This window comes from Centropristis striata, chromosome 9, assembly GCF_030273125.1.
Source record: "Centropristis striata isolate RG_2023a ecotype Rhode Island chromosome 9, C.striata_1.0, whole genome shotgun sequence".
Taxonomy (NCBI): domain Eukaryota; kingdom Metazoa; phylum Chordata; class Actinopteri; order Perciformes; family Serranidae; genus Centropristis; species Centropristis striata.
In genome coordinates this window covers 27169848-27196684 of record NC_081525.1, presented here as the reverse complement: position 1 = coordinate 27196684, position 26837 = coordinate 27169848, and the positions used below count along the sequence as shown (strand labels likewise).

The window sequence follows — 26837 nt, the reverse complement described above, 5'->3', positions numbered from 1 at the left end:
CATCGGCGTCTCTCGCACAAACGCTGCCTGGAGCTGCTCTGTTAAAAGGAAATCTGGCGAGCGAGAGGTGGGGGAGGAGGTGAATGCGTGGGTGGAGGGGGAACGGGAGGAGCAGGTGGTGGTGGTGGTGAAGGGGAGGGGAGGGTGAGGAGGGAGAGGGTTTTCCTTTCAGAAACATCCCTGAATGCAGTGTGTTATGTTAGAGTCAGAGCAGGAGGGGAGGTGGAGGAGAGGTGGAGGGGATTGCAAATATGTGTTCATTCATGTGTGTGAGCTAGACCTTAACTGTGCAATGTGTAGGTGGGTGTGTGTGAAACAAGGGCACAAAACAGGGAACACCATCACTATTTGTGGTTCTAAACGGTGTGAGCAACAGTTTGCTGTGAATGGACTGAATAAGTTAGTAAGTGAATGATGTAGATGCACCATGCTGTAACAAACCATGACAGCTGAAGCATCTCATAACATCTGTATTTAGAGGGTTTAGTTATTTTGTGGCTTGTCACCCCAGTATCTAAAGATTAGCATCAGATTCTCATGCTAAAAAGAAAAACTGATGCTGTTCAAAATATCGTCATAGAACATCTCAATCAGTCAAATCAAATCAAAATGACTTTATTTATCCCCCAGGGTAAATTCAGTTAGTCTGGTAACTCTGTTAGAACGATTTTTTGAATCTGCAACGGAGAGAGAGGAGCCGTCCACTGCTGTTTTTTTGGTCCATAAAGGTTTTGTGTAGCAGATGATCTGGGTATTTCAGGATGGCCTGGAACATGTTGACAGGTCATCTCTCCACCACCTCCTCCAGTGTGTCCAACCTGGCTCCAACTACAGAACCAGCTCTTTAGACCAGTCTGTCCAACCGCCTTTCATCTCTGTGTCTGATGCTGCCTCCCCAGCAGACTGCAGCATAAAACAACACACTACCACCACAGACTGATAAAACATCTGCAGTATCGCACTACAGATGTCCAGAGATCTGAGCTTCAAGAAAGAAAAAGAGGCGGCTCTGCCCCTTTTTGTAGAGAGCGTCTGCGTTTAGGGACCAGTCCAACTTATTATCCAGGTATACACCTAGATACTTAGAACTTGGCACCACCTCCATGTCCACCCCACAGCTTTTCACTGGCTGAGGAGGGGGCTTGAACCTGCGGAAATCTATGATCATTTCCTTAGTCTTTGAGGTGTTCAGTAGGAGATAGTTCTTGTGACTCCAGTCACTCAAGGCTTTCATCAGATCCCTATATTCAGATTCCTGTCCATTCCTGATACACGCCACAATAGCAATGTCGTCTGAGTACTTATGGATGTGGCAGGACTCAGAGTTGTATTTGAAGTCCCCTGTGTACAGTGTGAACAGGAATGGAGCCAGAACAGTGCCTTGTGGAGCCCCTGTGCTGCTCATGAATGTCCCAGAAACACAGTTCCCCAACCTGACATGCTGTGGTCTTCCTGACAGGTAATCTGTGATCCAGGATCTTATTCAGTACACACATGGTTAAGATTGTGAGAAGAACAAGAACTACTTTTAGCCACTTAAACTGCCTGGTTTAGTTTAAAAAAAGGAAGTTAACTAACAAGTTGGCTTTAAATAACAATGTTAGCTACTGGTTTCACAAGTAGTGGTCTCCTGGATGAAAGTCCTGTGTCTTTTTGCAACAAGTCCTCCAAACCATACGACCACATACATAGGTCATTTGTTCCTACCCTTTCATATAAACCACAGGGGTTTTTCCTAAATGAGTCGTCCTCATATCTAAATGTAACAGTCACAGTTTTAAACACAGAGTTGTCAACAGCTGTTGCTTGGTTAAGTTTATGAAGCAAAACTCTTTGGTTAGTGTTAGGAAAAGATACTGTGGTGTAAAATAAATTCTGCAAGATGCGAGGTACAGTGGTTACATAGGTGCCAAATATTTGACGTAGCTACGCACTAGAGTTAAATTACATAAGTAATTTAAAACAGTTTGCCCACCTGGTTAATGTTGTGGGCAAAAATTCTTGGTTAGGTTTAGGACATTTTTTATTGGTTAAAACAAGTATGTGATGTAGTTATGTTAGGTAGTTACGGTTGTGACATATTAGTTACATGTTTGAGTACAAGAGGTAATTTTCCATCCATCCTCACTATGCAGACTTTGTCACTCCTTATACTACGTCACTGTAATGCCTCCATTTCTCCAGTCATAATTACTATGGCCACTAGAGGTCGCCAACCAACAATAAACGTAAATATTGGTCATAATAAGCTGCTTACATAGAGAACCTAAAAGGTTGGGGTTTTTTTTAGGTGATAATGGTCTGATTTTTCAATAAGGCTTGTTCCTTGGCTGGACTTTTAGTTCTTCACATTTTTCCAAATGTCAATGGACCTTTGAATGTGGCTGAATCTTTGTGTGCTGGTGTGTTGTAGCCAATTTTGCTTTTGGGCCTTTGTTGCTTCCAAGAGCCCATTAACTAAAGCACACACAGGACGGGGGCTTTCATTCACAGGGGATATGTGAACAGCCTCAAAGGATGTTACACTGGATCTTCCATACTGCTCAGACGATGACGTACCCCCACATACTCAAAGAGCCCCCTCTGTAAACTCAGCATTGGCTGCCTGTTGAGGTGCCCAGCTCAGTGATTGGCTGACGGACAATAAAGAGTGATGGAGAAAAGGCAGAGGATGATGCAAAAGATTGAAACAAACATAAAGGAGAGGCAGTCAGAGACAGTGGCTGCTGCCCCCCTGCCTGCACCCTCCCTCCACTGAATGAATGTAGCTTGCTCTGTTCACCCTGCAGTCCGTCAGTATAAACTGCAAAGTGATGTGTATTAAATCAGGAGACTGACAGTGATTTGATAGAGGACAATACATTTGCTTTTATGGAAATTGTATTTTTCTGAGTGACATGAAATGATGTAGCTTGAGGCAGACACAAAACAAACTGTAACTCAGTCTACTGAATGAGTTTGTGTGCATATAAGCCTTCTCCTCATTGCTTTGTCTGGCTGGGTTTTCTTTGTTTCTTCATTAATTTACAACTGCAATTAATAAAAATATTTGGGTTACAAGAATGGGAATTTAATGGCATATTTACTGTGTACTCATGACTTTCCTCTCTGCATCAGGAGTCTCCATCTCATCCACCACCACTCTGCAGTTCGCTTCACCTTGACTTTGAGATTTGTGAGCATCAAAGTATGGCTGTATTTCTCAGTTGTCTCTTTTCTAAACTTTGGCCCTGCAATTGGGGCGAAGGCCAGCGGGATAGATCATGAGGTGTGAGGAAGAAGGCAGACATTTGAGATGTTCCCTTTGTAGATCACAGGCTGGCTTTGGCTTCTCTCTCCAATTAATTTGAAGGAGGTGATAAGGAGAGGCAAGAAATCAATACAGGCCCAAGCAACAGAGAAAAATGAAATGAGATTCATGAGAGGGAACCTTATCTGTGATCCGTTCCCACGCCTTGATTAACAACCATTCCCTTGAAATAAAGCGAGATCGGAAAACACCTTTGCTTCATTCATTTATTCACAGATTGGAAAACAACCCTAAAATAACACTTTTTTTAACTTGGTCCCTCAAGGCTCAACAGACTTAGATCAACAAAAGCAAAGTTGTTAAGAAAGCTTGTCCATTTTTTTTTCTTTGAGAAATTAAGCGGTTTACTAACAAGCAAGGAATACAGAAATACTTTCAAAGAGATAAATCTCTCACAAAATCTCATCAGTTACAGCATCCTAGCATGACTCTTAAAAGTACAAAATCTCTAGTCATACCAATGTTTCGACTTCTGCCTTTAACAAATGAGCAGTAAACTATGGGTCATTTTGTAAGTCTGAGAAAACATGAAGATTTGTACTAAAATGTTAATTCTCATGCAGACCTACACACAGCTATGCATCAATGCATTTGACAGGCTACTGGTTAGTATACAAACACCATTTACCACAGTGTCCCCAGTTATACAGCAGTTGTCTAAACCTAATAAAGGACATCCACTTAGTCTAGCTCCTGTGACATTGTGCTTGTATACACAGCAAAGTTTAATCTTTGTACACAAAATTAAACCCTTATGGCCATTTTATTTCAATTGCTGCTGTCCTGACTCAGCACTAAGATACAGATGTCTTCCTCTTTTATCCAAGCCATGTCAGAATTTGCTGAGTAACTATTATCATCAGGGACACATCAGTTCCATTTTAACTAAGAGGGGGATTTAATTTTCTTTCTGCTGATTAGCGCGTCATTAAAATAATGCTGTTTGATTGCACAAAACTGCACCAGAGCACATTGTGTTTTTTTCTTGATGACATAATGCTTGTGTGAGAGGGGGGCTTACATGAAAAGAAAGGAGTGCAAAAAAAAAAAAAACACAACCCTCCCTATTCATTAATAAAAAGTTCACCTCCTTCCATCTGAGTCATCTCTCCCCTACTGAGGAGCTTCTGCACTTAACCACAAGAGGAGACTCCTGTCACGCAGCAGAGACAGATCTAATCTGGGCTGGCTGGAGAAGAGCATCATCATCACACCCAAAGAAAGAGAGCGAGATAATGTTTTTTTCCCCCTGATTTTCTATTCAGTGATTTCAATTTACTGCATGGCAAGCGCCTCAAAGAACAAGGGAAGAGAGGCAGGGGATGAAAGGCGGAAATCCTTCTCTTGTTATGATTAATATTCAACACCATCTTCTGCAGTGGCTCCCCTCACTGCACGTGGGAGAGACGGAAAGCCCAACAGCCCCTCTGAGAAGGAGATGTTATGAGCATAACTGGGTTACAATCAGCCTGCCACTACTGCTGGGGATGTAAAAGCAGAGATCTGTCAGCAAAAATAGATTTCTTTTAACATAAACACGACATAATTCTTGCATTCTTTGCCACAGGTCATAATCAGTGGTCAAAGGTTAATTTCAATGGCAGTAGCAGTTCATTTAAATCGCGGAGAGGAAGCCAAATAAGAGAAAAGAAAAAAAGTGGGCCTAACAAACAGAATCTTTGTTCGGTTTGGTTTTATAAGCCGACAGGAAGTGAAGTCCTCGGCACTCCCCAGAGGCACGCATCTACTGCCCTGTCAACTTTCTCAGGAGAAGAAGAGGAAGAGAAGGGGAAAACAAAAATGTCAGATGCGGACAAATAAAGCCTGTTCTGTGAGCCCCATGCACAAGAAAGCATGCCTTTCTTATAAATTCAATAAACACCAAACATCTGTGAGGGCAGCCATGTTGTCTCATAGCTTTAATGTAACTGCCCACCTCCTGGCTGTAAACCTGTGCACAAGACTGAGTTTGTTTTCCCTGTTAGGACAGAGGTCGTGTCACTGATGCCCAGAGTACTGAGAGTCATAGCTTATGGAGATTACTGTCATATCTGCGACTGATGAAGAGTCATCACACCAGAGTGCTCGTGGCTGCCTGTCCTCTTCAAACCTGCCACACTCTCACTTTTCATTGTCATTTAAGCAATGCAGACATACAAAAATATATTACAGCTCATTAAACAAACTCATAAAAAATAAACAACACAGTTGTCACATTGCTGAGAAGCATTTTCAGTCAAAAACAACAAACATCATACCCAGTCAGACACAAAGATGATGTGGACAATAAAATGATATCTTACTTTTCAGAAGAACACTTGATGTGAGAAACTTTTCTCGCCTTTTTCAACTGTCAACTTAAACCAATAGTTCCCAACCTTTTTGGCCTGTTTCCCTTAAAACAGTGCTGTTCCTGGTGTAGCCACCGGGGGCAGCAATGGGCTTTGAAGCCATTCTGACATAGTGGCCAAATGTGGAATTATAACTTCTGGGTCCTATTTTTGGTTTGGTGCCCATAAATACTTACATAGACTTACATTGTGAAAGTCATTTTTTGAGGACCATCAAGTTCCCAGTATGAACACTCAAACAGCCCTAATTTTAAAGCATTACGTCCTTAAAGTTGTAAAACTAATTACTAGAAGAATATTAATATTTTGTTTAACTAATATTTTCCTTAGCTAATGTGAATGAGTGGTTGGGGGGCGGGGTTTAAGGTACTCTAGTGTCCTCTCTGGGGCATATTTTACACGGAAGTCAAACATTTTAGCTTGATGAACCACTGACCTACTTTCATAGGAATGAATGGGACCTTGTCCACAATAATGTATGCAGTTCTTTTTAGATTTCCATGTAGCCAGTGGATATCTGGATAACGGGTAATGGATATTCAGGATAAGACTTCCAAGCACTGGTCATTGCTTTCAGATTGGTTAGAAACATGAGATGAACATGGAGACAGCCGGATTGTTGCTCTGCATATGAATGCAGATGCATATTTTAAAAAGCGAATAAAAAGCTTTCTCAGATGATAGCCGATGGGTTCAGATATTGCATTTCTTGCTCAAACATGATTGGTCAATACTGCTCGGACTACAATGGAAACTAAAACGCTTCCGATAATAAAATCTTGGACCGTTGCCTACAGGTTCTGCATTCATATACAGATATATTTTACAGAGGTCAGATAGGGAAAGACCTTGCACAGAATAACTGTGGACGAATGTGATTACTGTGAGCAACATGCATGGGAATTCATTTTCCCTAATCTGAATAAGTTGCTAAACTTCTTCCTTAGACAGTGCTTGATTTTGAGGCAGTCTCCGTAGATTGGAGAAACATGGGGACATCAACTTTCTGCTTGGCTAGCTACCTACCTACCTAGCTACTTCCATGAGAAATGGCGACAGAAAAATTGCCACAAAAATGGCAAAAAGCCTGGATGAGACTGACATAGCTGTACAGGTTGTTGTACATCAGAAGTCGAATATCAACATATTTCATCAATCAAACCATAACTACTCGTAGCAATCATTATTAAAGCTTCCACATTGACTGAAAATGGCGCCTACAGAGTCATCCTTCACTACTGGTGGCTTTGAACAAAACCAAACAAATAAAAAAAAAACATGGAAATCTTGGAACCCCCACAGGTTGGGAACTACTGATCTCAACTTAAGCATGCCTCATGTAGCTTTGATAGATCAATAATAACATTATAAATAATTCTGTAGCTCATAAATAGTGAGAAAACTACTTTATTCCACTTATGCATGATCCTGGGACTAGCTGTTGCGTCCAGATCTGTAACTTTCTACTTGTCTAATAGCACCTGGTTTCACAGTGGATCAACAAGTACAGAGTCCATATTGGCCCTCAGCTTCACTAATTCACACAGAGCAGAGACAGGAATGACAGCAGATGACACAGAAATAGACAACAGACGCAGAAAGAAGTAAAGAGGAAACAATTATTACTAAAACTATATTACTTTTGATATGTTAGCTCTGTTTGTGTATTTGTATTTGAATTATAACTATTTTTATCAATGGAAAAGTGAAATGGCAACATTGAACAGCTTTGTAATGTTAACAGGCATGACAAGAGACTGGCTGCATTTTATAGTGGATCAGCTGTATGTACGAGGATTTAAAGCATACTTCCCATTGTGTGTTTAGGGGTTTGGATCAAACCATTCAAGCTGTACACAGACAGACATTTAGACTGAGGCGAGACAAATACAACCGAAAGAAAAGTGTGTATCAGCAGGAGTGAGGTTGACGAGGAGGACGACTGGAGCCCTGCTACACTGGGCTGTGGTCTGGAGAAGCGTGTGTGGCCGTCACCGTCACACACTCGGTGGCCGTGTCCTTGGTCCTGCGAAGGCCCATGTACAGCCTCTCATCCAGGTTAGCAGTCAGTTTGTCTGTGAGCTCTGCAGTGATGGTCTGCGGGCCGTAGCCTGAGGTGTCGGGCAGCTGGGGGGGCGAGCGCTCGTCCGGGGGCTCCGCCGGAAGCCTAGATTGCTTGCTGTCCTCCTGAGGGTCGTGGTGCTCACCCAGCCCTCCATCTTTCTCTGAGACGGAGGGATGAAGAGGAGGTGGAGAAGAGGAGGTGATGTCCTCAGTGTCTCTGGCAGTGACACTTTGTTCCCTGTCCTTGCCTCCACTCTCAGAAGTTGTAGGCTCTACTTTTGGAGTGTCAGGAGTGCTGCCGGTCCCGTCGCTGGTCTCCTCGTCAGGAGCACTGACGATGCGGGGGAGTGTGCTGTGGTAGCTTGAGTCCAGTGGGTAGTTCACACTCTCACCCCTCCGTAGCGGGGTCCGCTGTCTGTCAAAAGAGGATTGGAAGTGTCTAACACCTGGGTCGCTCCACTGCTTGTGGCGCTGCCACTGCTTGCGAAGGTGGATTCGGGAGCGGTGCTTCCTTAGCGGCGAATCCTGCAGGTCGAACTGAGGGTCGTGGCGGAGAAACTCATGGAAGAGGGCGTCTGTCTTCTCGTCTATGCTGTAGTCTCTCCGGTGCAGCGTTGGCGGTTGAGGTGAAGGCTGCACAGCCTCTCGAGGTGTGAGCATCTGACCATATGGGAACCAGCTCAGTGAACCAGCACCTGTTTCTATGGAAACTCCTCCACTGGCACCCAACAACAACTCATCCTCCGGCTCCTCCTCAAAGAGATGAGACTCAAAGCTCTCACCGATTGTGCCAGTTCGCCCCGCGTTGGTGAAGTGGTGCCTTTTTTCATGGGCTGTTCTGTCCTTCGGGCTGCCGCTCATGCTTCCGAACAATCGCAGGTCTTCTGGACCACGGGACGGAGCCTCTATCGATGCATATCCGCTGTCCATCTGCAGCAATTTACGAGTCCCACTTTCTCCGTCGCTGCCCCCTCGCTCTGATTCTGTGCTTTCCTGTTTCCTCCTTCTTCCTTCCTTCACCCCCAACCTTTCCTGCATATACATCGAAATGTCTTTATCTTCTTCTACACCCTCTCCCTCGTCCCCTAACTCCTGGGACGGGTAGCTGGGGAGCCCTCCTCTTTCTGTCTCAGTGCGCCCGCCCAGCGAACACACACTTTCAGCATCACTGCAGACAGAGTTCCTGTCATTGTTGCTGCTCTGGTCAGAGGCGGCGTATTGTTCCAGTGTCGCACGAAGGGTCCAGATGTCTTTGTAAAGTGACTGGGGATCTTGGGGATCTAGGGGTTCCAAAGGGTCTGCACCTTCTCTTCTTGCCAGGGAAAGTGCTTCATCTTGGGGATCAGGGGACAGGCCAATCACCCCCGGTTCTCTGTGGCTGCAGCTGGGCTCCACCATCACCTCTACCTCTACCCTGTAGTGTGCACACAGGTGTGGAGAGACGAGATAAAAGGAAAATAGTAAGGAGAGCAGGAAGGGGAGAAACACACAAACATGCAAAACAGGTGTCAGTGTCAGAGCATTTACCAAAATAACACATTCATCTGACACATGGCTGTGTTCACAGAGCACAGAATGATTTTCATGACTTGCAATGGTTGCAGTTGCATGTCCTTAAACTGAAATTAGCTCAAAAAACTGATGCCATGGGTGCTTGAAAACTCCAAAAAAAAGGCCCTCGTTTAAAGACTACATACTATTTGAAACATAACTTGAAAGACATCAATAGCAATAAACTATAAATAAGCAAGAAGATCATTAAATTCCATAGCTCATGGCGGCTCCCAGGAAATGCGTTTATTTTCATTTGCAAACATACACAGGAAATACTGATTCGTCTTAATCTAATATTCAGTGAAGGGAAATAAGTTAAATAAGAAAATACTAAGACATTGGTTATTTTTGTTGTTACTGAGTAACCTAATATTAGGACAGAATCTGCACTGCTATAATTGCAAACTTAAAATAACAAAATCGCTGTGACCCTTGCACTTCTGCGGACATCATGACATTATCAGACCATGTCAGCGATGGAATGGTTTCCTATGCCAGAATAAACTCTGCGACCCGAATCTCCACATCACTTTCCACAAAAAAGTGCACTCTGGTAATCCCCTACTGCTCATCTGGCTCCAAATCAAGAAAGTGGTCTGGATCTCATTACATGCAAATCAAACTGTGGTTACATAGTGTTTTTAGTTCCACAGCATAGTATGTTTGAATTTTATTAAATGTCATAGCAAAAAAGTATTTGAAACAGGCTCATCTAAAACAACCACTTTGAGTGTCTTTCCATGCACACTTTTATGTTCAGGCAAAGTGAAAGAAGTGGGACGTAGAGACGAATCTTACTGTATAATAACTACAATATTTTTTCTAGCTATAGTAAAGAAATGAGTGCAAGGCAGCAAAGCAGTGAACAGGATGAATGGCAAGGGAATTAAAGATACCTGCCGAGGGAGGGGGGTGGTGTGGAAGGAGGGGAGAGGAGACGTGTGGTGGGGTGGCTGGGGCGGTAGGTGATGTCTTGGGTGCGTGCGATGTACTGGATGAGGTCTATGTGGTGCGCATCGTTGTCGTCCTGGTCCATGCTCTCGCTGGCGGCTCGCTGGCGCTGAAACTGTCTCCTCTTTGGAGAGCCTGGCTCACAACAAAGAGGCGGGAAAAAAGCAGTGAGTTGTACAAGTAGTGTAACAGGAGGCAGGGGTGAAGTTACACTTCACTACACCATATTGTAAAAATGAGATTTCCATTTTTTTTTAATTATTACTATAAAGCCTAGTAAAAGTCTAGGTGTTATATAAATACTGTGAAAATTTTAAAAACACTCAACTACTGAGTGAATGCACACATCTCGTATTCAGAAATGCACCTTTAAACAAGGATTTCTGTGAGGTTGTGATATCAAAAAAAGAGCAGACTAGGCATTTTTGAGAGGGGGCCTTAAAGAGACAGGCGCTAAAATGGAGCTTTTCAGATGGTGTGAATACACTGCAAAAAACATCAAGCTTACCAAGTATTATCTTCTTATATCTAGCAATAGTATCTTAATTATATTGTTTTGAGTATAATTTACCTACTGACCATAGCTTTATGTGCTTGTTTAATTATTAGCATTATTATGTGCTTATTTAATTATCTTATTGTTTAAAGACTTGTTTTTAGGATTGACATTGTCAGCTTTTTCATGCTCAAGCTATTCAACTGTTGAATATGATGAGTTTTTACCTAAAATATTGGCTCAAATTGAGAGTTTTAGTTGAATGTAGGTTGAATGCTATTTCAAAAGCATTTTCTATCACCAAAACGTGCTCATTTCAAGTATTGCTGGCTTATTTTAATGTTACTACAGTTGGGCTATTCAAGCCACAATTGCCCAAAATAGGTATATTTGGATTTCTTTCAAGCTGTCATTGGGTTTTCCAGTGCAGAGATATTTTTTACTTATTTAAAGAATTCTTACCATTTTTTAAAAACTTTTTTATGCAGATAATTTTACTTGTTTTGAGCATGTATTTACTTAATTCTAGTTATTTATTTCTTGTTTTTGTGTTGTCAGTTGGTTTAGGAAGGTGTTTGTTTGTTTGAGGTATATTAACCCACTTAAGCCGGGAAAGCATTAACGCATTTCTACCATTAAAACCGGGAGCGTTGTTGCATTATTCTACCATTAAGGCCGGGACAGCGGATACGTCATTTTGGAGTATTTGTATTTTTTTCCACCTATTTTCGGTCTCTTGGCCAATGAAATGCATCAGAATCATGATCAGAATACATGTGGGAGTGTCGCAATGCAACATTGGACTTTTCCAGAACTTTGATATCATGGCGGAGGATGACTATAGTGGAGGAGCTCAGAAGTAAGTGATGGAAGCGATCTAGATGAAAACAGCGCCGATGATTTTATTGCTGATCCGGACTTTGAACCCTCGGAACCAATCGATCGGCATTTATGGATGAGGAATATGTTTTTAGATGACATATTTTCACAGAAGAACAGACAGATTTGTGGCCATCTGGAGATAATAATAATATTATTAATAATATATTATTATTAATAATAATAATTGATTGTGATGATGATATAAGAAATCATGACTGTTTATGTCTTATATAACTTTATGCGTCGTTGAGTACCCTGAAAAGTGCAATATATAAAATGTATTATTATTATTATTATTATTATTATTATTATGATAATAATAATAATTATTATTATTACAGTAGGCAAATGAGAACTATGTCTATTTCTTCCAATGGTCATATCATGTTTGCATCTTGCTAATGGCCATGTATTAGTATTATGCATAGGATTTTTATTCAGTCAAATGTAACATTTGCTGATTTTGTTGATTTTTTAAAAAACTTCATTGAAGGTTTGGACAAATAAACTCAACTCCTCATGAAAGTCACCGGTATAAGCTCTCAAATACTTTTTGAATTTCATTTCTATCTGCTACAGAGGCTGAAAAATCTTCTGTTGAATTTCCAGAAAAACTTCAGGTTTTAGGGGGTTCTTTCAAAATCGCCCATAGGTTTTCCAGGCATTTTTTCCAGGCGTTTTAGGCCTAAATGGGTTAAAACAGACAGTATGAGAATAAGAATGCAATTTTTGAAAATTAAAAGCATGTGAAATCAAAAATACAAGATAATGAGCATACTAATTTCTCTATAATTTAGGAGTTCACTTCCATCAACTTTTGAGATTTTTCTGAAATTATTCTTTGATCTTTTTTCTGTGCCTTGTTATGATTGAAGGACTGAGCCTGGGGAAGTGCAGGGAGTAATGTGTGTATATAGGGTGGAGGGGATCGGCAGGGAGGATTTACTCAGGGGGTCAAATTGACTTGGAACGTTGGAAGTTTACGTCACCGAGCCATCTGTCTTGTGCGTGTGTATGTCTGTGAGCATATCCGAGTCTTAGCAGCCAAAAGGTTTCTCACAGTTGGTTGCTGGAGCCCGCTGCTTAAGCATTGTCTGTTCACCACCAGAGAATATTGCCAAAAACTCTAAACATACAAATAAATAGAGAAAATTCATCTAAGAAAGGAACTGTGGGAGTGCAACTTTTTTTTCTCAGTTGTGATATTTTACAAATAATTGTTGCACTTCTCTGCTGCATTGGCGCAGATTGTTTCTAAAAATATACTTGACACTATCAGGGATCCATTACCTCTGGTGTCCAGGCTGGAGGCTCTCTGGCTGCTGTCCAACTTCCATTTCTTGATCTTGAAGTAAGGACTGGCCCCCTCCAGACTAGCATGGCGCCGCAGTTTAGTAAAGAACTGCAGCACGGGCCCCTGGCTTCCTGCACCGCTGCCGGGATAAGGGGCACCACCGCTCCTCACCGCGGCCCCTTCACCAATACTGACACTGCTGCCTCTGCCCCGGGGCCCCGCTCCCATCATCTCGATCTGAGAGACAGACAGAGAAATGTGCTCAGAAAGAAAACCTGCCAAGACTGGTGGTGTGTGTGTAATCCCTTCTGACAGTGATGTTCCACACAGGCTTCCTTGTTTACCCATCAACCATCACTCTTGTTGGTTCTCCCTCAGGCTCCATGACCCTCTAATGTCCTTATGGATGACTCACTGGTTGACTGGCTGCTTGAATAGCTGGTTGGTGTACTCTGTGACTATCTTAAGAAAATTCATCACTTTACAAATGATTAACTCAGCACACTTCATCTTGACCTATATACTGCATTTTTCCAAATCATGAGCTATTACAGGTCATTTGAATGCACACTCAGTACTCCTGAGATATTTTACTGCATTTTCTAAGAGGCACTTTGTGAAGCAGTTTACATCCATTAATCCCTTTGTATTACCTATGTGTAAATAGGATTGTAACAAAAAAATGGAGAGTTTCCCCACCTTTCCTGCTAGCCATAGCTACACCCGATTGCCTTGCCTCTCTTCAGCTCCCCTACAGTTCTAACAGTATGCCGCAACACGAAAATAACGAAAACTAGAAATGAAAAAACATTTTCGTTAACTGAAATAATAAATAAAAAACAGGGTTTTTAAAAAAACAAGAACTAACTGAAACTGTATTATGTGTTTACGAAAACTAACTAAAACTAAGTAAAGTTATAGTGAAAATGTCCTTTGTTTTCATCTTCGTCAACTTTTTCATACGTAAACCTTTTTGGTTGATATGAAATCTATTTCATCTATCTTGTTTTATGACTTAATAAACTTATTGGGGCTGAGATTGATAAGACAAAAGGAAATAAAGGAAACATTTATTGTGACTTTTTTGAATCTTGCACCCATTAAGATTAATAAATCTAGAAATTAGCGAATGCTTAAAATAAGAAATGAACTCTTAAAACAAGATAAATTACAATCTTAATTCAAGCAATCTTGTCAAGTGAAATTATCTGTCCATGCAGCAAGATCACTTCCCTCAGATTTAGTGTTTTTATCTTGTTTTTAGACACACCTATTTTGCAGTGCAGGATGTTAAATGTAGTTCACTTAATGGCCACATGTATCAGAACAAAGATTTTCTGAAAAATCGACAGTACCTCTAATGCTTTTCAGCACAAGAATGACAATGTGGCATGCAAAACGTAGGAATTTCTTCACTGCAATCGTAAAAATTGGTTATCACTTGATGTGAAATATATTTGACAGTAGTTGGAGGTAACTTACAGAGCTGGGACTTGGCTCTTTCGTGTTGAGAGCAATAGTGTTCTCACTGAAGCTGGTATCCACCACAGAGTTGAGAGCATCTCCAGGAAGGGCACAGCTGGGATTGACAGTCAGGCTGGTCAGGGCTGTTTGTGGTAGGGGGCACAGCATCGGCTGAAGGGAACACACACAAAAATTGAATCAAATGTTGAACATGTATGTTTCCTGAGAAGCTTATCCAGTTATCTAGAATCATATAACTACTGTAAAGTACTTTAGCTCCACTTCCAAAGTTGTCTTTCACATTTACGTAACATCTATGAATGAATATCAGCTCCAGATCCTACTTTCGGCTGTCAGCCTTGCACCAGTGATTGAACATCTAAATGGGAAATCAATGTGCACAGCCTGTTAAAATGAACAGGCAGGCAGATCCCTTATCTCTGTGTTTGGCTACATTAGCTTTTTTAAAAAAAATACTTTATTGCAAGGATTCTTACCTTCACAAACATAATCAGTCATTTCGTTTACTTTGCAATATTGTACCTTGCATTTTTTTTCCTTTTTTCCAGGTACATATTCAAAAAGTAAATAACAAACCATAAGGTAAACAGACAAACATATATATGAGGGAAACTGTTATTTCCCAAATGAGGATCTCAAAGAAAAAAAAACAATAATAATAATAATAATAAAATAATAGAATAAACTAAAATAAACTAATGGGAAAATAAGGGGTGGTGCATGTATGCATGTTCATGTATCTGCGTGTGTGTGTATGCATGTTAGTGTTGGGGTGGGGACCATTTAGTTCATCTCCTTAATTTGATTAAATATTTCCACTGTTTTTATCAGCCTTTCTTTACAGTATAACTTATTCCAAATATGTATTTGTCCCCTATTTCTAAAAGTTAGTCTTTCCATCTCTAAACTTTGTTCTGCTGTTAATACCCATGCTCTTAATTTTGGTGTATTTGACTGTTTCCATGCTTTAGTCACCTGCTTCATGGCGGTAACTTTCAGTATATTAAAAAAATAAATGTCCTTTGCTGTTATCTACATTAACTTGAAACATTTTCTTGGCCTGACCCAAGAGGATGATTGATGCACTAGTTGACCCTATAGTCACGACTAACGATGCATCTGCTCTAATAGAGGGTTACAGGCCGTCACCTGGAAGATGGAAAGTGCTGATTTAGCGACAGGGCGCGTTGTCATCGTGATGCTGTTCTCGGCCGAGTCACACTCGTGGATAGTGACAATTTTGAGGGCCGGGGGAGGGATGTGGAGGTGGGTGAGCCGGGCGTTCTTCAGGTGGTGGAAGTCGCCTTCGGTCAGAGTGTACCTGCAGTGAACATCAAGAGTTAAATAAAGAGCTAAAAAATCCTCTTAAGATGAAACATAAGTCACAATCACTCTTGCACAAGAGGCAAACAGCCATGGGTAAAATATCTGACTTCAGAGCCATCAGAGCTTGAATGGATTCTGCATTTAGGCCTACAGAATAATTCCTTTTGAAGAATTAGCATATCAGGCTTGGGGCTTTAAGAGAAAAGTAGGGCAGTGAAATAATGAGAAAGAGTGAGAGCTCTTTGTGTCCACAGCATACATAATGGATTATGAATAATTCTCAACCCTAAACTAACATAAAAAGAGATGGACACACTTAAATGTGTCAATTCTTTGATCTCAGAAAGCAGTGAAGCTGGAGTTGTATAGACATTAATGCAGGATGAACACGGAATAGAAAGCATTTGCTTTTGCGGCTACTGTGTATGTAGACTTCCTAACCTGCGGCCCTTCTCCTGGGCCTTCTTGCCATGATCGAAGAGCGCAGCCTCGTTGAAGGAGACGCGGCGGCCTGTGGTGCCCGTGGAGAGGAAGCGCTCAGTCTCCTGGTCGTGAGAGCTGGCCATTGACAGGCACTCTGACTCATCCACCCTGATGGTGATTTCTACCAGAGATAGAAGAGGAAAGGCAGACAGTGGAGGCAGACAGATAGGTGATAGGTGGATAGAGGAAGAATGAGAGGTTACTGTTAATGTTAAAGAGGTTATTTTTAGTTTAACTGTAATTTACTTGAAGTAAATGTAATCACTTTTCAGCCATGCCAGTGGTCTGGCTCCAGGGAGAGTAATGTCAGTCTGTTGGCCCACCTCTTCACCAGAGTGAAATATCTTAACAACATTCATGATTCCTAGAGAATGTGCATACTGCCTGTGATGACAGTGACATGTCTCAACCTCGAAAGGATTCATTAATACAATCTACTTTGGTTAAAAGCCAAACACCTACAAAACTGTACTTTAAATGTGAGCATGCTAACATACGAAGATATGAGCACGGTAAACATTATTCCTGCTAAACTTATATCTGGGAACACACTGCAAAAAAGGTGTGTCTAAAAACAAGATAAAAACACTAAATCTGAGGGAAATGATCTTGCTGCATGGACAGATAATTTCACTTGACAAGATTTCTTGAATTAAGATTATTAAATCTAGAAATAAGCATGTTGTGCACTTAAAATAAGAAATTAACTCTTAAAACAAGAAAAATTAAAGCTACAAGCAGTGATGAACTGGCCCGAGCAGAGAGCATTGCAAATAATTTATTTCTTACCAAGACAAAAAAACTTTAGATTTAGAAGTGTTAGATAATTTATCTTGTTAGAGATTGTTGTTGTAAAAGACTTGTAAGAGTTAATTTCTTATTTTAAGCGTTCAACATGCTTATTTCTAGATTTATTGGTCTGAATTTAGGAAATCTTGTCAAGTGAAATTATCTGTCCATGCAGCAAGATCATTTCCCTCAGATTTAGTGTTTTTATCTTGTTTTTAGACACACCTTTTTTACAGTGCACATTGGCTATCGGACTCGCACCTTGCCTTTGGGGACAAGGAGCCATATTTCTTGGGTTTTGGTGTAGCCAGCTGATATCTGGAGAACAGATATTCTGGCCAAGACTTCCTCTTCAGTTAGCCAGATATTATTTACAGTCTGATTAGCAACTTCAAATGAAAGAATGTACTTTAAGAGTTGTGTTTCTCTGCATATGAATGCAGTTAAATTTAGAAAAGGGAATAAAAAGTTAAATCAGTATACCTGCATATACCTGCATGCAACAAGTAAACAGTGATTGGTCAGTTCTACTCAGACTACAAATGCAAATCAGGATGCGTCCGATACCAAAATCATGTCCCATTGCTTACAGATTCTGCATTAAATAGAGATTAGCTTAACTTTAGCATATTAGCATTGTCACGTCAAACAGTTCAAACTACCAATGTACATTTAAGTACAGCCCCATACATGATGTTTCATCTAACATATCAAGTTAAATAATAATAATAATAATAATAATAATAATAATAATAATAATTCATTGAATTTATATAGCGCTTTTCAATAACCCAAAGACGTCACTCCCAAGTCATCTCATGTCTCCTACACTCGGACTATAACCCAGGTGAAGCATCTGATGTTAAGGCACCTCTGTGGAGGATGAGTATGGCAATATGGCAAACTGCTGACTGAAAGAGTTAACAAAAAGCCTTACAATAGAAGTTTGGTGCCAAACCAATGCTGCTTTTTCATAAATCATTTTCATCTCAGACAGGGTACATTCACTCATCCCAAAATACCAAAATGTGTTCCAGGAACGGCACAGCTACTTAAACTAATTGGGTTGAGATCACAATATTTTAATGGAATAGACATAACACATTTGTGCTGACGTGATAAAAAATATCCCTTCTCCTATCAATTCAATCCGTCCATCTCCCAGCCTGCCTGTCTCCATTACTCCTCCCTCTCTCTGCTACTTGTCTCATTTTCTGTTCCCCTATCCCTTCCTCCGTACAATTCTTCCTCTTTGTTCCTCTTTTCTCTTACCATGGGTGGGCTGAGACTCCTCCACGTAGGTGGTGTTGGTTTTCTCTGGGTCATCGCTGGCCCTGGGATACAGAAACATTCAGATCAATGCTGTGACATGATTACCCCTGAAGTCGCTCTTTCATCTGTCCAGCCGAATGCCCAAGCACGGAACAAAGCTTAATGATCAGCTGCAGTTGACTTTTTGTTCAAAATAAAAAATACATAATTTTCTTCTTATCTGTAGAGCTATTTATCAATCTAGATGGTTTTTGGTGTGAGTGTTGGAGATATCAGTTGTAGAGATGTGTGTCTTCTTACATCTCTACAGTGAACTGTCCCTTTATAATTCCAAGACAAGACTATAAGGACACAGCCATAGGATTGAACACCACACTGTTTGTCTAAATGGCTGCCTGCCTGGCTGTATAATCAATGAGGGCCTAAATCATTGCCAGTAACTTGATAACCCTCAGGGCCAGGGGACCTCTTGAACTGATAAAGCATGCTGCTTTATTGGATTGCACGTTTCCACTCATCTTTAAAGGCACGGAGAGAAGACACAATAAAGGTCACATTGTTTAGGGGATGAAGCTTGCATCATTTTGTCTTTAAACCTCTTTAAATCTGCTGCTGATTCTGCAAGCGTCTTCGATCCAAAGCACAGAATCTACTTTATGAGGCAGAAAAAAAGAAACAGAAAGCTCTTCCCAGACATTTCTCTCCATCTGACTTCTCTGTGCAAAGCTATGAGTGTGTGTGTGTGTGTGTGTGTGTGTGTGTGTGTGAGAGAGAGAGAGAGAGAGTGGGGGTGTGAATTGACTTGAGGGATTTCTCCGTCCACCCAGATCTGTGCTTCTTCTTGTCTTTCATTTCCTCTGTGGCTCCCGCTTCCCTATACTGTCAGAGTGCGTGTGTGTGTGTGTGTGTGTGTGTATTCTCTGCGTGCACACGGGGTTGGGTTGAGATGCGAGATTAATCACCGCCGATGGCTGCTATGAAATCTCATTACACTCATCATTTGTACCAGTCTGCCTGATTCTCCCCTGCTCTCCCCCGGCAAGCCTCGCCTTTTCAAGGCTCAGCCTCTGTGCTCTCTGTTTATCTGCATCTAGCTGGTGCGCTCTCATATATTCAAGTGTACTTGATGATGCGTGTTGCTGTAAAGAGGGACAAAGCGTCTGGAGGGTAGCCATGTTACTGCTGAATAAACACAGATGAATGACGAATAGATGAGCATGAATATTGAATGTGTTTCCGGCAAGGTGTTTTCATAACAGCCCCACTGGGGGTCCTGACACTCAAAACAGCTGACATGTTTCATGAATGAATGCACTGTGTTGCCCTGCTTTAACATGAGTCTCGATGGGGTTACATCATTTTTTAATTCAGCTTTAGATGCTCTAATTTGTTTGAGGGATCGCTGCATTGTCTGTTAATGGAATCCTACGGAAGATGGGTTTGGGATTTACTGGGTGGAGCAAACTGGACGACTGCACGGGAAGTAGTTAGCTTCATTTGCAATTAAATGAGACTCTTATCTGTTATGCAAGTACACACATTCAACATAAGTACCAGCCTGTCTTTAAATAGTAGCTGCATGTGAGCCCAGGGAGAGAAGTCTGTCAACTGTGTGTACTCATGTGTGTTTAATAGTAAAAGCACCACCTGTACACCTGCACCTGCAGACTGAACTACCTTTGTGAAGCAAAGTAGATTTAGATTTTTTTGTTAAGCTTGCAAAGAAGCAGTGGTCTCTGAGGGAATTTTCCAGGATTTGAAGTATGGTGTTATTGTGTTGGGCTCGAGCAGCAACATTCAAAGCTAAAAAAGGTAAAAGTGTCAAAAACTGCATTTCCTCAAACAGCCACTTGAGGCTGGCTGCAAAACCGAGTCAATCCCCATAGACCGCAATGTTAAAATGCCAGACTTTACAGCAGAAATTCATCATGTTCACAGCTGGAATAAAGAACAGTTTTGGTCTTTATAGCTAATGTCCCCCTTCATGATAACTGTGAGGTTAACTCACCCGTTTAAATTATGATAAGCTTAAAGCTTCATAATGGCTCTTCAGAAACCTGCAGGTGATGTGACGGAGTCTACATCCATATTTTATACAGTCTATGGTTGGACTGCATCACAGGAATTTTTGAGAGATTAAATAACAGGGGCGCCAAGAAACAATAAAATATATAATAATGAAAACAAAAACAGCTATGCCACATTCTATAGTACTTCTATAGACCTCAGTGTAGCATCAACAAAACCTGAACACCACAGGCTCCTTTTAGTTTTCTTATTATTACAGCACTCTTGTTATTAAACTGTGCAGCTTCTTCCTTCTTCCTTTATTGTTGCTTATAGTGTTCTAGACTTTGAGCTTAAGGCGATCCAATACAGATAAAAACATTGTTGTTCAATCAATTTTCTTTCAGACTAGTGCAAAGAAAACATAGAAAAAAACCCACATTTAGTCGTTTATGATTCTACAATTGGGTCTATTGTGTTTATTAGCTAATGCCTTATTTGCATCAACCAGGCAACTTAATGGTAATATTTTTCTATTAGTTACTTTTTGTACCTTACCTGTAGTGTCTATTAATTATGGAACCTTTTCTTCCTATAAACATAGTGAAAGGGATATATTTTTTAAGTTGTTGATGGTATTTTCTGCTTTGTGGAGTGATAAAAAGAGATGTTCAAAAGTCCCTCTGTGAAATCCTTTTACTCTAATGATTCGACATAAGAAGGAAGAATTTTAAAACTGGCTTTGATCTTTCAGGTAAATAGATGTGGTTGAACTCTTCACAAGTCTCTCTGGATGAGGGTGAGGTTCTCAAAATGCTCAATGAAATGCGTAATTTTTGCGTCGCACCTGGCACAGCATTGCCCTCCCCGGCAGCAGCGGTGGCAGACGATGAGAAAGACGGAGATGAAGATCAACGTTCCTACCAGGAAGATGGAGAGGATCACCAGGAGGAGCACATAGCCATCTTGCTGCTCCTCTGCCTCGAGTGGGATCTCCTGAGAAACACAGGGGAGGGCAAAGATGGATAGACAGATAATGAGAAACATCTGTTCTTTTCCTACTATGATTAGACAAACATCTGCAGTGAGAAAATGTATATATGTAACTTTATTGCACAGTGATGGAAGATGTTTTAAGTGGTAATTGCACCTCAATACTCAGATTTATGAGTAGGCAGTGAGGGGAAGTGAAGTAGATATAACATGTAGAGAGGTAGGTGTCTTCTTGTACTGAATTTGGACATTAAGTGTGCTAGTTTAAAAGAGAGTGCACAAGTAAAGCAAAACGCTTCCCACATAACACACTGAAACTATTCCCTGATGGTTAATGCTGCACCTCTCTGAGCTGATGGAGAATGGTAGAAACACGTCTAATTTTCTTTTCTAAAAGCCTCAAATTGGAATTCTGACACAATACTTTGCTGCTATAACTTCATTCATGAAATATATAATAAGTCCCATTTATAGGGACACGCTGACAGTGATCCATTCATGTAATCAGAGAAATGCCACCCCGGCGTATCAACCGCAGCCTGGATTTGACTACCTTACTGTGCAGCTGTTTTACCTTCCCAGTAACACCATGCAGCTTAAAAGATTGATTTAGCCCCACTGGCTGGTTGGCCTGCATAAAGTGAATCAATAAATGCCAGGGCTATTAACCTGTCTGCTGTGTACCTTAGCTATGGGGAAGCTCTCACAGGGAGGACTGCAATTAACCACACAAGGAGCACTGGTAGTAGCTTTATGGCTACAATATTCACTTCGTTTTTTAAAGATAAATATTGTCCAAACATCTTTCTTCCGCCTTTTTTTTTTTTCAATGAAAAAAAACTTTATTTAGTTTTGCTTTTGCTCACACAGAAAGCAGCTGGAAAGACATGGAGACATGTGTGCTGCATAAGTTTGCTCTACTACCTCTAAAAAGTACATATTTTAGTACATTCTGTAAGTAGCATTATTATCTGTACATTCTGCAATAAGTCCTTAAAACAAATAGCAGCTCAGTGTTATTACTCGTGTGTATTTTACTGTTGAAAATAAAAACCTTAAAAACACCATTTCACAAAAATACATTCATTATTAATTATATACATTTAAGTTTTTCTGCCATCTAACTTTCTTTTTCTATTCAGCACTATTTTTGTTTTTTTATTATCAAATGTATTTTCCCCTACCAGTACAAATGATGTGGAATTGATTTATTACATTAATCTGATGTTAAACTGTCTAGGGCTGGGCGATATGGACCAAAAGTCATATCCCGATATATTTAGGCTGAATATCGATATACGATATATATCCTGATATTTTTATTGCAAAGTGAGAGCAAATGTTCAGTCAAAGCCAAATATGACATGTCACAAGTAGTTTTATTAAAACATTTATTTAAGTGAACATAAATGCTGTATAACAACAGGAGTACCTTTTTAAAAAATCAAAACTCCATAAAGTGCACATTTAAATAAAAAATATCCTAATAAAAGCCGCAGCTTGCCTGGAGCAAGGATCACAGTGCAAATTTGAACTATATCGATATATGCGATATGGTCTAATTCCATATCAAATTTTAAAATATATTGATATATCTTTTATATCGATATATCGCCCAGCCCTAAAACTGTCTATTTATTTCTGAATTTCCTTTGCTGTTGTTTTTATATTAAAAAATTACTTTGTTTTCAATGAAATGTCTGTGTGCCAATGTCAGCTACAGAAAAAGGAATTTAAAATGGTTTAAATAAAATGATAGATTGCCACATGAGTGGGAGAGTAGAGAACAACAGCAGGCCTTGTTCTGTTATGAAGCATTAGAGTGAAGTGATGTTATGTAAAGAAAACAGACTTTCAATATCAGAATTGTGACCTTATAGGCAGAGAGTTTTGCTGAACTCTGCGAAGGAAAAAGGAAAGCAAGTGTAAATGGGCGCTAGACTCTGATGTCACATTTTAATTTCTCTGCGAGGGGAAATTAAAGCTGAGATTAGATCGGAGATTTAATTATGTCAGGTCCAGGTCAGGATGTTCTCTATTAGCCAGTCAATCGGCCAGAGGAGAATATGAGGTAAAGTATGGTTCTGGTGGTGAGCTGGACACACGCACACACACAGGAAGTTTGAAAATAAGCCGGTGGCGAAAGGCAGACTTACTGTGGAGTTTTCTGGTAGGATGTTCCAGACTGTAGACTCATTGCTCATGGTCCAGGCCAACTAGAGAGTCCCCCTGAGAGATAACACATGCACACACACAAACACACAGAGGAAATGACTGTTACCGGAGCTCTTCATCAAAACACAGTCAGCCACCAGAGATACTGCATTTTATCTGCCTTAAGCAATCTAGACATACTGCCAATGTAAACAGAAAACTTCTCCAAATTCACAGAATGGCTTTGCTGTCCGGTTTTTGACTTCTGATGTCTCATAACACACTGTATGATGTGATTAAAGATGGCCTTTGCTGCAGAAAAATCTTCTAAGAGCCATGAAAGAGACTGCAAGAAGAGGCAGAAATCAAATGTGTGTGTACGACGTGTGCTGGTGCGCATGCTTCGGATCCCACGGAAGATGCAAATGCAAGCATCTCGGCTGCAAATCATCACCCATAATTCCATATCAGCCTGAAGACTCTCCATCTACCTCCCACACACACACAAACACACACATATATACAGAGAACAGAGAGAAACAGCAGCTCTTTCTAAACACTGACTCCAGCTGCTGTGTTGCACTAGCGCTGCTGCTATGCGTTTGCTCTTACAGATCATAGCCATTAATACAGCTACTGCTGCACCAAACGCCCCCCACACACACATACACACACAGCCTGGATAGATCTACTCACCCAGCAAGGAAGGAGCAACATGCCAGCAGCACTCTGCGCTCCTTGCTTGCCTGCCAGTCACTGCAGCACACAACTTCAGCACCACAACCTGTAAGCTACTGCCCAGTTGTGTTGCTGCCAGCCTGTCTAACTCCCTGCATCTTACTGACCAAGCGTGAAAACAGTTACGGGAAAAAACACATCAGCTTGTGACCAAAATGCTTTCCTTTGCAGCGCTCTACCACATCCTGCTTTCTAGCAGCCCCAGCGTCTTCTTACCCTGATGGAGGGCTGTGCGCAGCAGCAGCAGCTCTGGATGTGTGTGTCAGGCTGTGGACTCAGGAGTCTCCTCCTCAGCTCCCTTGCTGCATTCTCATCCACCTCAGCAGCACCAAGCAGCCGCCAACTGAGCCTGAGCAGCGTTCCCTTCCTCAGGGCTGGCCTACTGGCCTGCAAGCAACAGGACAGCAGTGCTTCATGGCTGATGACAAACATATGGCAGAATGGTTGGTTAATTATTCAGCTTGGGTAGATTAGTTTGACATTATATAAGTGAATGCGTTCAACAAAGATCACTGACAGGCTTCCCTCCCTATACAGTCTGTTTTAATCGTGGTGATCATGGAAAAATACTGCATTTTATCATATCAGAACATGTTCTTTGAAGACTTGTTACAGCATTAACAAAGCTTAAACTGCCTCACTGTACTTTCTAAATGGGAAAATACTTGGATAACTAGATATAAATGACAGGTAGTCTAATTCCTCTTAAGAAATATATGGAGAAATACCATATTTGTAAAATTAAACTGTAAAAATCAATATATCCCAATACTTTGCTGGACATTGCTTCCTTCCATGGTGCTCCAAACCCTGAAGATTGTTGTATTGATTGTCAAACAAATGTTAAAACATGGATGTCCCAGCAAAGGCATATCCCATGCTTAACAAAATTCCCATCTATCTGTGCCGGCTGCATTGCTGCTATTATACTGTGCATCGTTTTGCCTTTTATATTTCCTCTCATGGTTACAACAATACCTCCCTGCAACGCAACATGAATGTACTGTTGGACCTTTGTAATAACCTGTTTAAAATGAGAAATTGTTGCACAAATGAAAACATCCCGTTTCTTATTGCTCGGTACAGCGTTTTTCATCAAAAAATAATGAGCTCCGTCTCTGGCAGCTGTTTCCTTCTGGAGGTTTTGAGGCTGATAAGATCGTTAGAAAGAAGACAAAATCTCATCACATTACGTAATGAAATGAAGCCCATAGTAAACTTTAAAAATGGATGAACAGCAGCCCACTCCGAGTAGCAGCGCGGCGACGTTAATAAATATGCCATCTTGATATTTCACAGGCGCCTGTGATTTCCATCAGTCCGGTGACACCGACAGAGAAAAGGTAGATCACGATTTGAGTTAGAGACGAGCAGGCATGCAGCAGAAAAAGGTAGCACTCACCTAATGATCTGGCCGGGTCCATGCAGGAGTGGAGGGGCGAAGCCAATGACAGGAAACTCTTCTGTGAACACTTTAATGTGGATTTTAAAGCTAAAAGTATTTATGAATGAAACCCTACTGTTTAAGACACGCCCACCACCCAGTCAGAGGCGCACCACGTGACGCAGGAGTGAGGTATAGCTGAGTGATTGAAGGGTTTCTCCAGATGAGCCTGATGCTCAGTCACACCTCCAGTTTGGGGCTCTTTTGTCGGTTTTGGACTCATTTGCATTCTGCCTGTATAAACCACTTAAAGATCTTTACCATCACGTGTTGGTATCATTGTTTTCAAGACAACCTCACCTATATGACCTGACTATTATTTTAATTTTGACTTACTGGATCAACATTTTGAACACAAAAAACACAAAAAAATAAATACAAAAAAACCCCACACAAAAAACCCACATAAAACCCATAAAAAAATTACAAAAAAACACACAAAAAACAAAAACACACACAATAAATACAAAAAAGGACAAAAAAGCATTCATAAAAAACAAAAAAAACACACCGAAAACATTAAAAAAATTACAAAAAACAAAAAAATTACAAAAACACACAAAAAAACACATAAAAACACATCAAAAGTTACAAAAAAATGCACATAAAAACACACAAAAAACAAAAAAACACACACAATAAATACAAAAAACCCACAAAAACATTTAAAAAAATACATAAAAAATTACAAAAAAAAACACAAAAACACATAAAAACACACAAAGAAATTACAAAAAATACAGGTAAAAACACTAAGAAATTACAAAAAACAGTAAACACAAAAGATTGCATTAGAAATGCTGTATGCACACTGCAAAATTAGAAAAATCTCTGCAAAAAAAGTAAAATCATGTTACTACACTTGGTCGAGGTGTTTTCTTTTTACCTTTGCTGAAAAAGGGTTGATGCATTATATTGGACATGGAAACTTCTGGAAAAGCCAAAACTTTAGAGAAAAGCTGACAGCAGGGCTCCATGCTGCTTCGTTTTTATGTCGTGACGTCATGAAAAAGTCGTGCTCCGGCACTTTCATGGACTCCAGAGTGTCCCAGTGTCAGAGTAACCTCAGTCTATAGCGGGTGTTGGCAACATTTAATGACAAAACAGCCACTGTTGGCCAAACAAGAGAAAAAATGTCGTAATGGAGCCACCTTATTTTCAGCCTTAAAATGAAGAGAAAACAACATGTCTAAGTCTAAATTAGCCTACCAGCATCACTAATAGGTCATAATGAGCATTTCTGA

The 26837-nt window shown here is 40.6% G+C and overlaps 1 protein-coding gene across 1 annotated transcript; it reads right to left on the bottom strand.

The window, feature by feature from the left end:
• Nucleotides 1–3498: 3498 nt before the first annotated feature.
• cbarpb (CACN subunit beta associated regulatory protein b) lies at nucleotides 3499–25914 on the bottom strand. The gene is made up of 12 exons (XM_059341170.1): nucleotides 25552–25914; nucleotides 24366–24567; nucleotides 23414–23486; nucleotides 21112–21260; nucleotides 18258–18319; nucleotides 16155–16317; nucleotides 15537–15708; nucleotides 14385–14537; nucleotides 12899–13139; nucleotides 10176–10365; nucleotides 9505–9546; nucleotides 3499–9139 (listed from the first exon to the last, which is right to left on the bottom strand). The coding sequence occupies exons 3-12, from the start codon at nucleotides 23459–23461 to the stop codon at nucleotides 7615–7617; spliced, it is 2745 nt and encodes a 914-aa protein (XP_059197153.1). The 5' UTR covers nucleotides 23462–23486; nucleotides 24366–24567; nucleotides 25552–25914; the 3' UTR covers nucleotides 3499–7614.
• Between the last annotated feature and the right edge of the window lie 923 nt (nucleotides 25915–26837).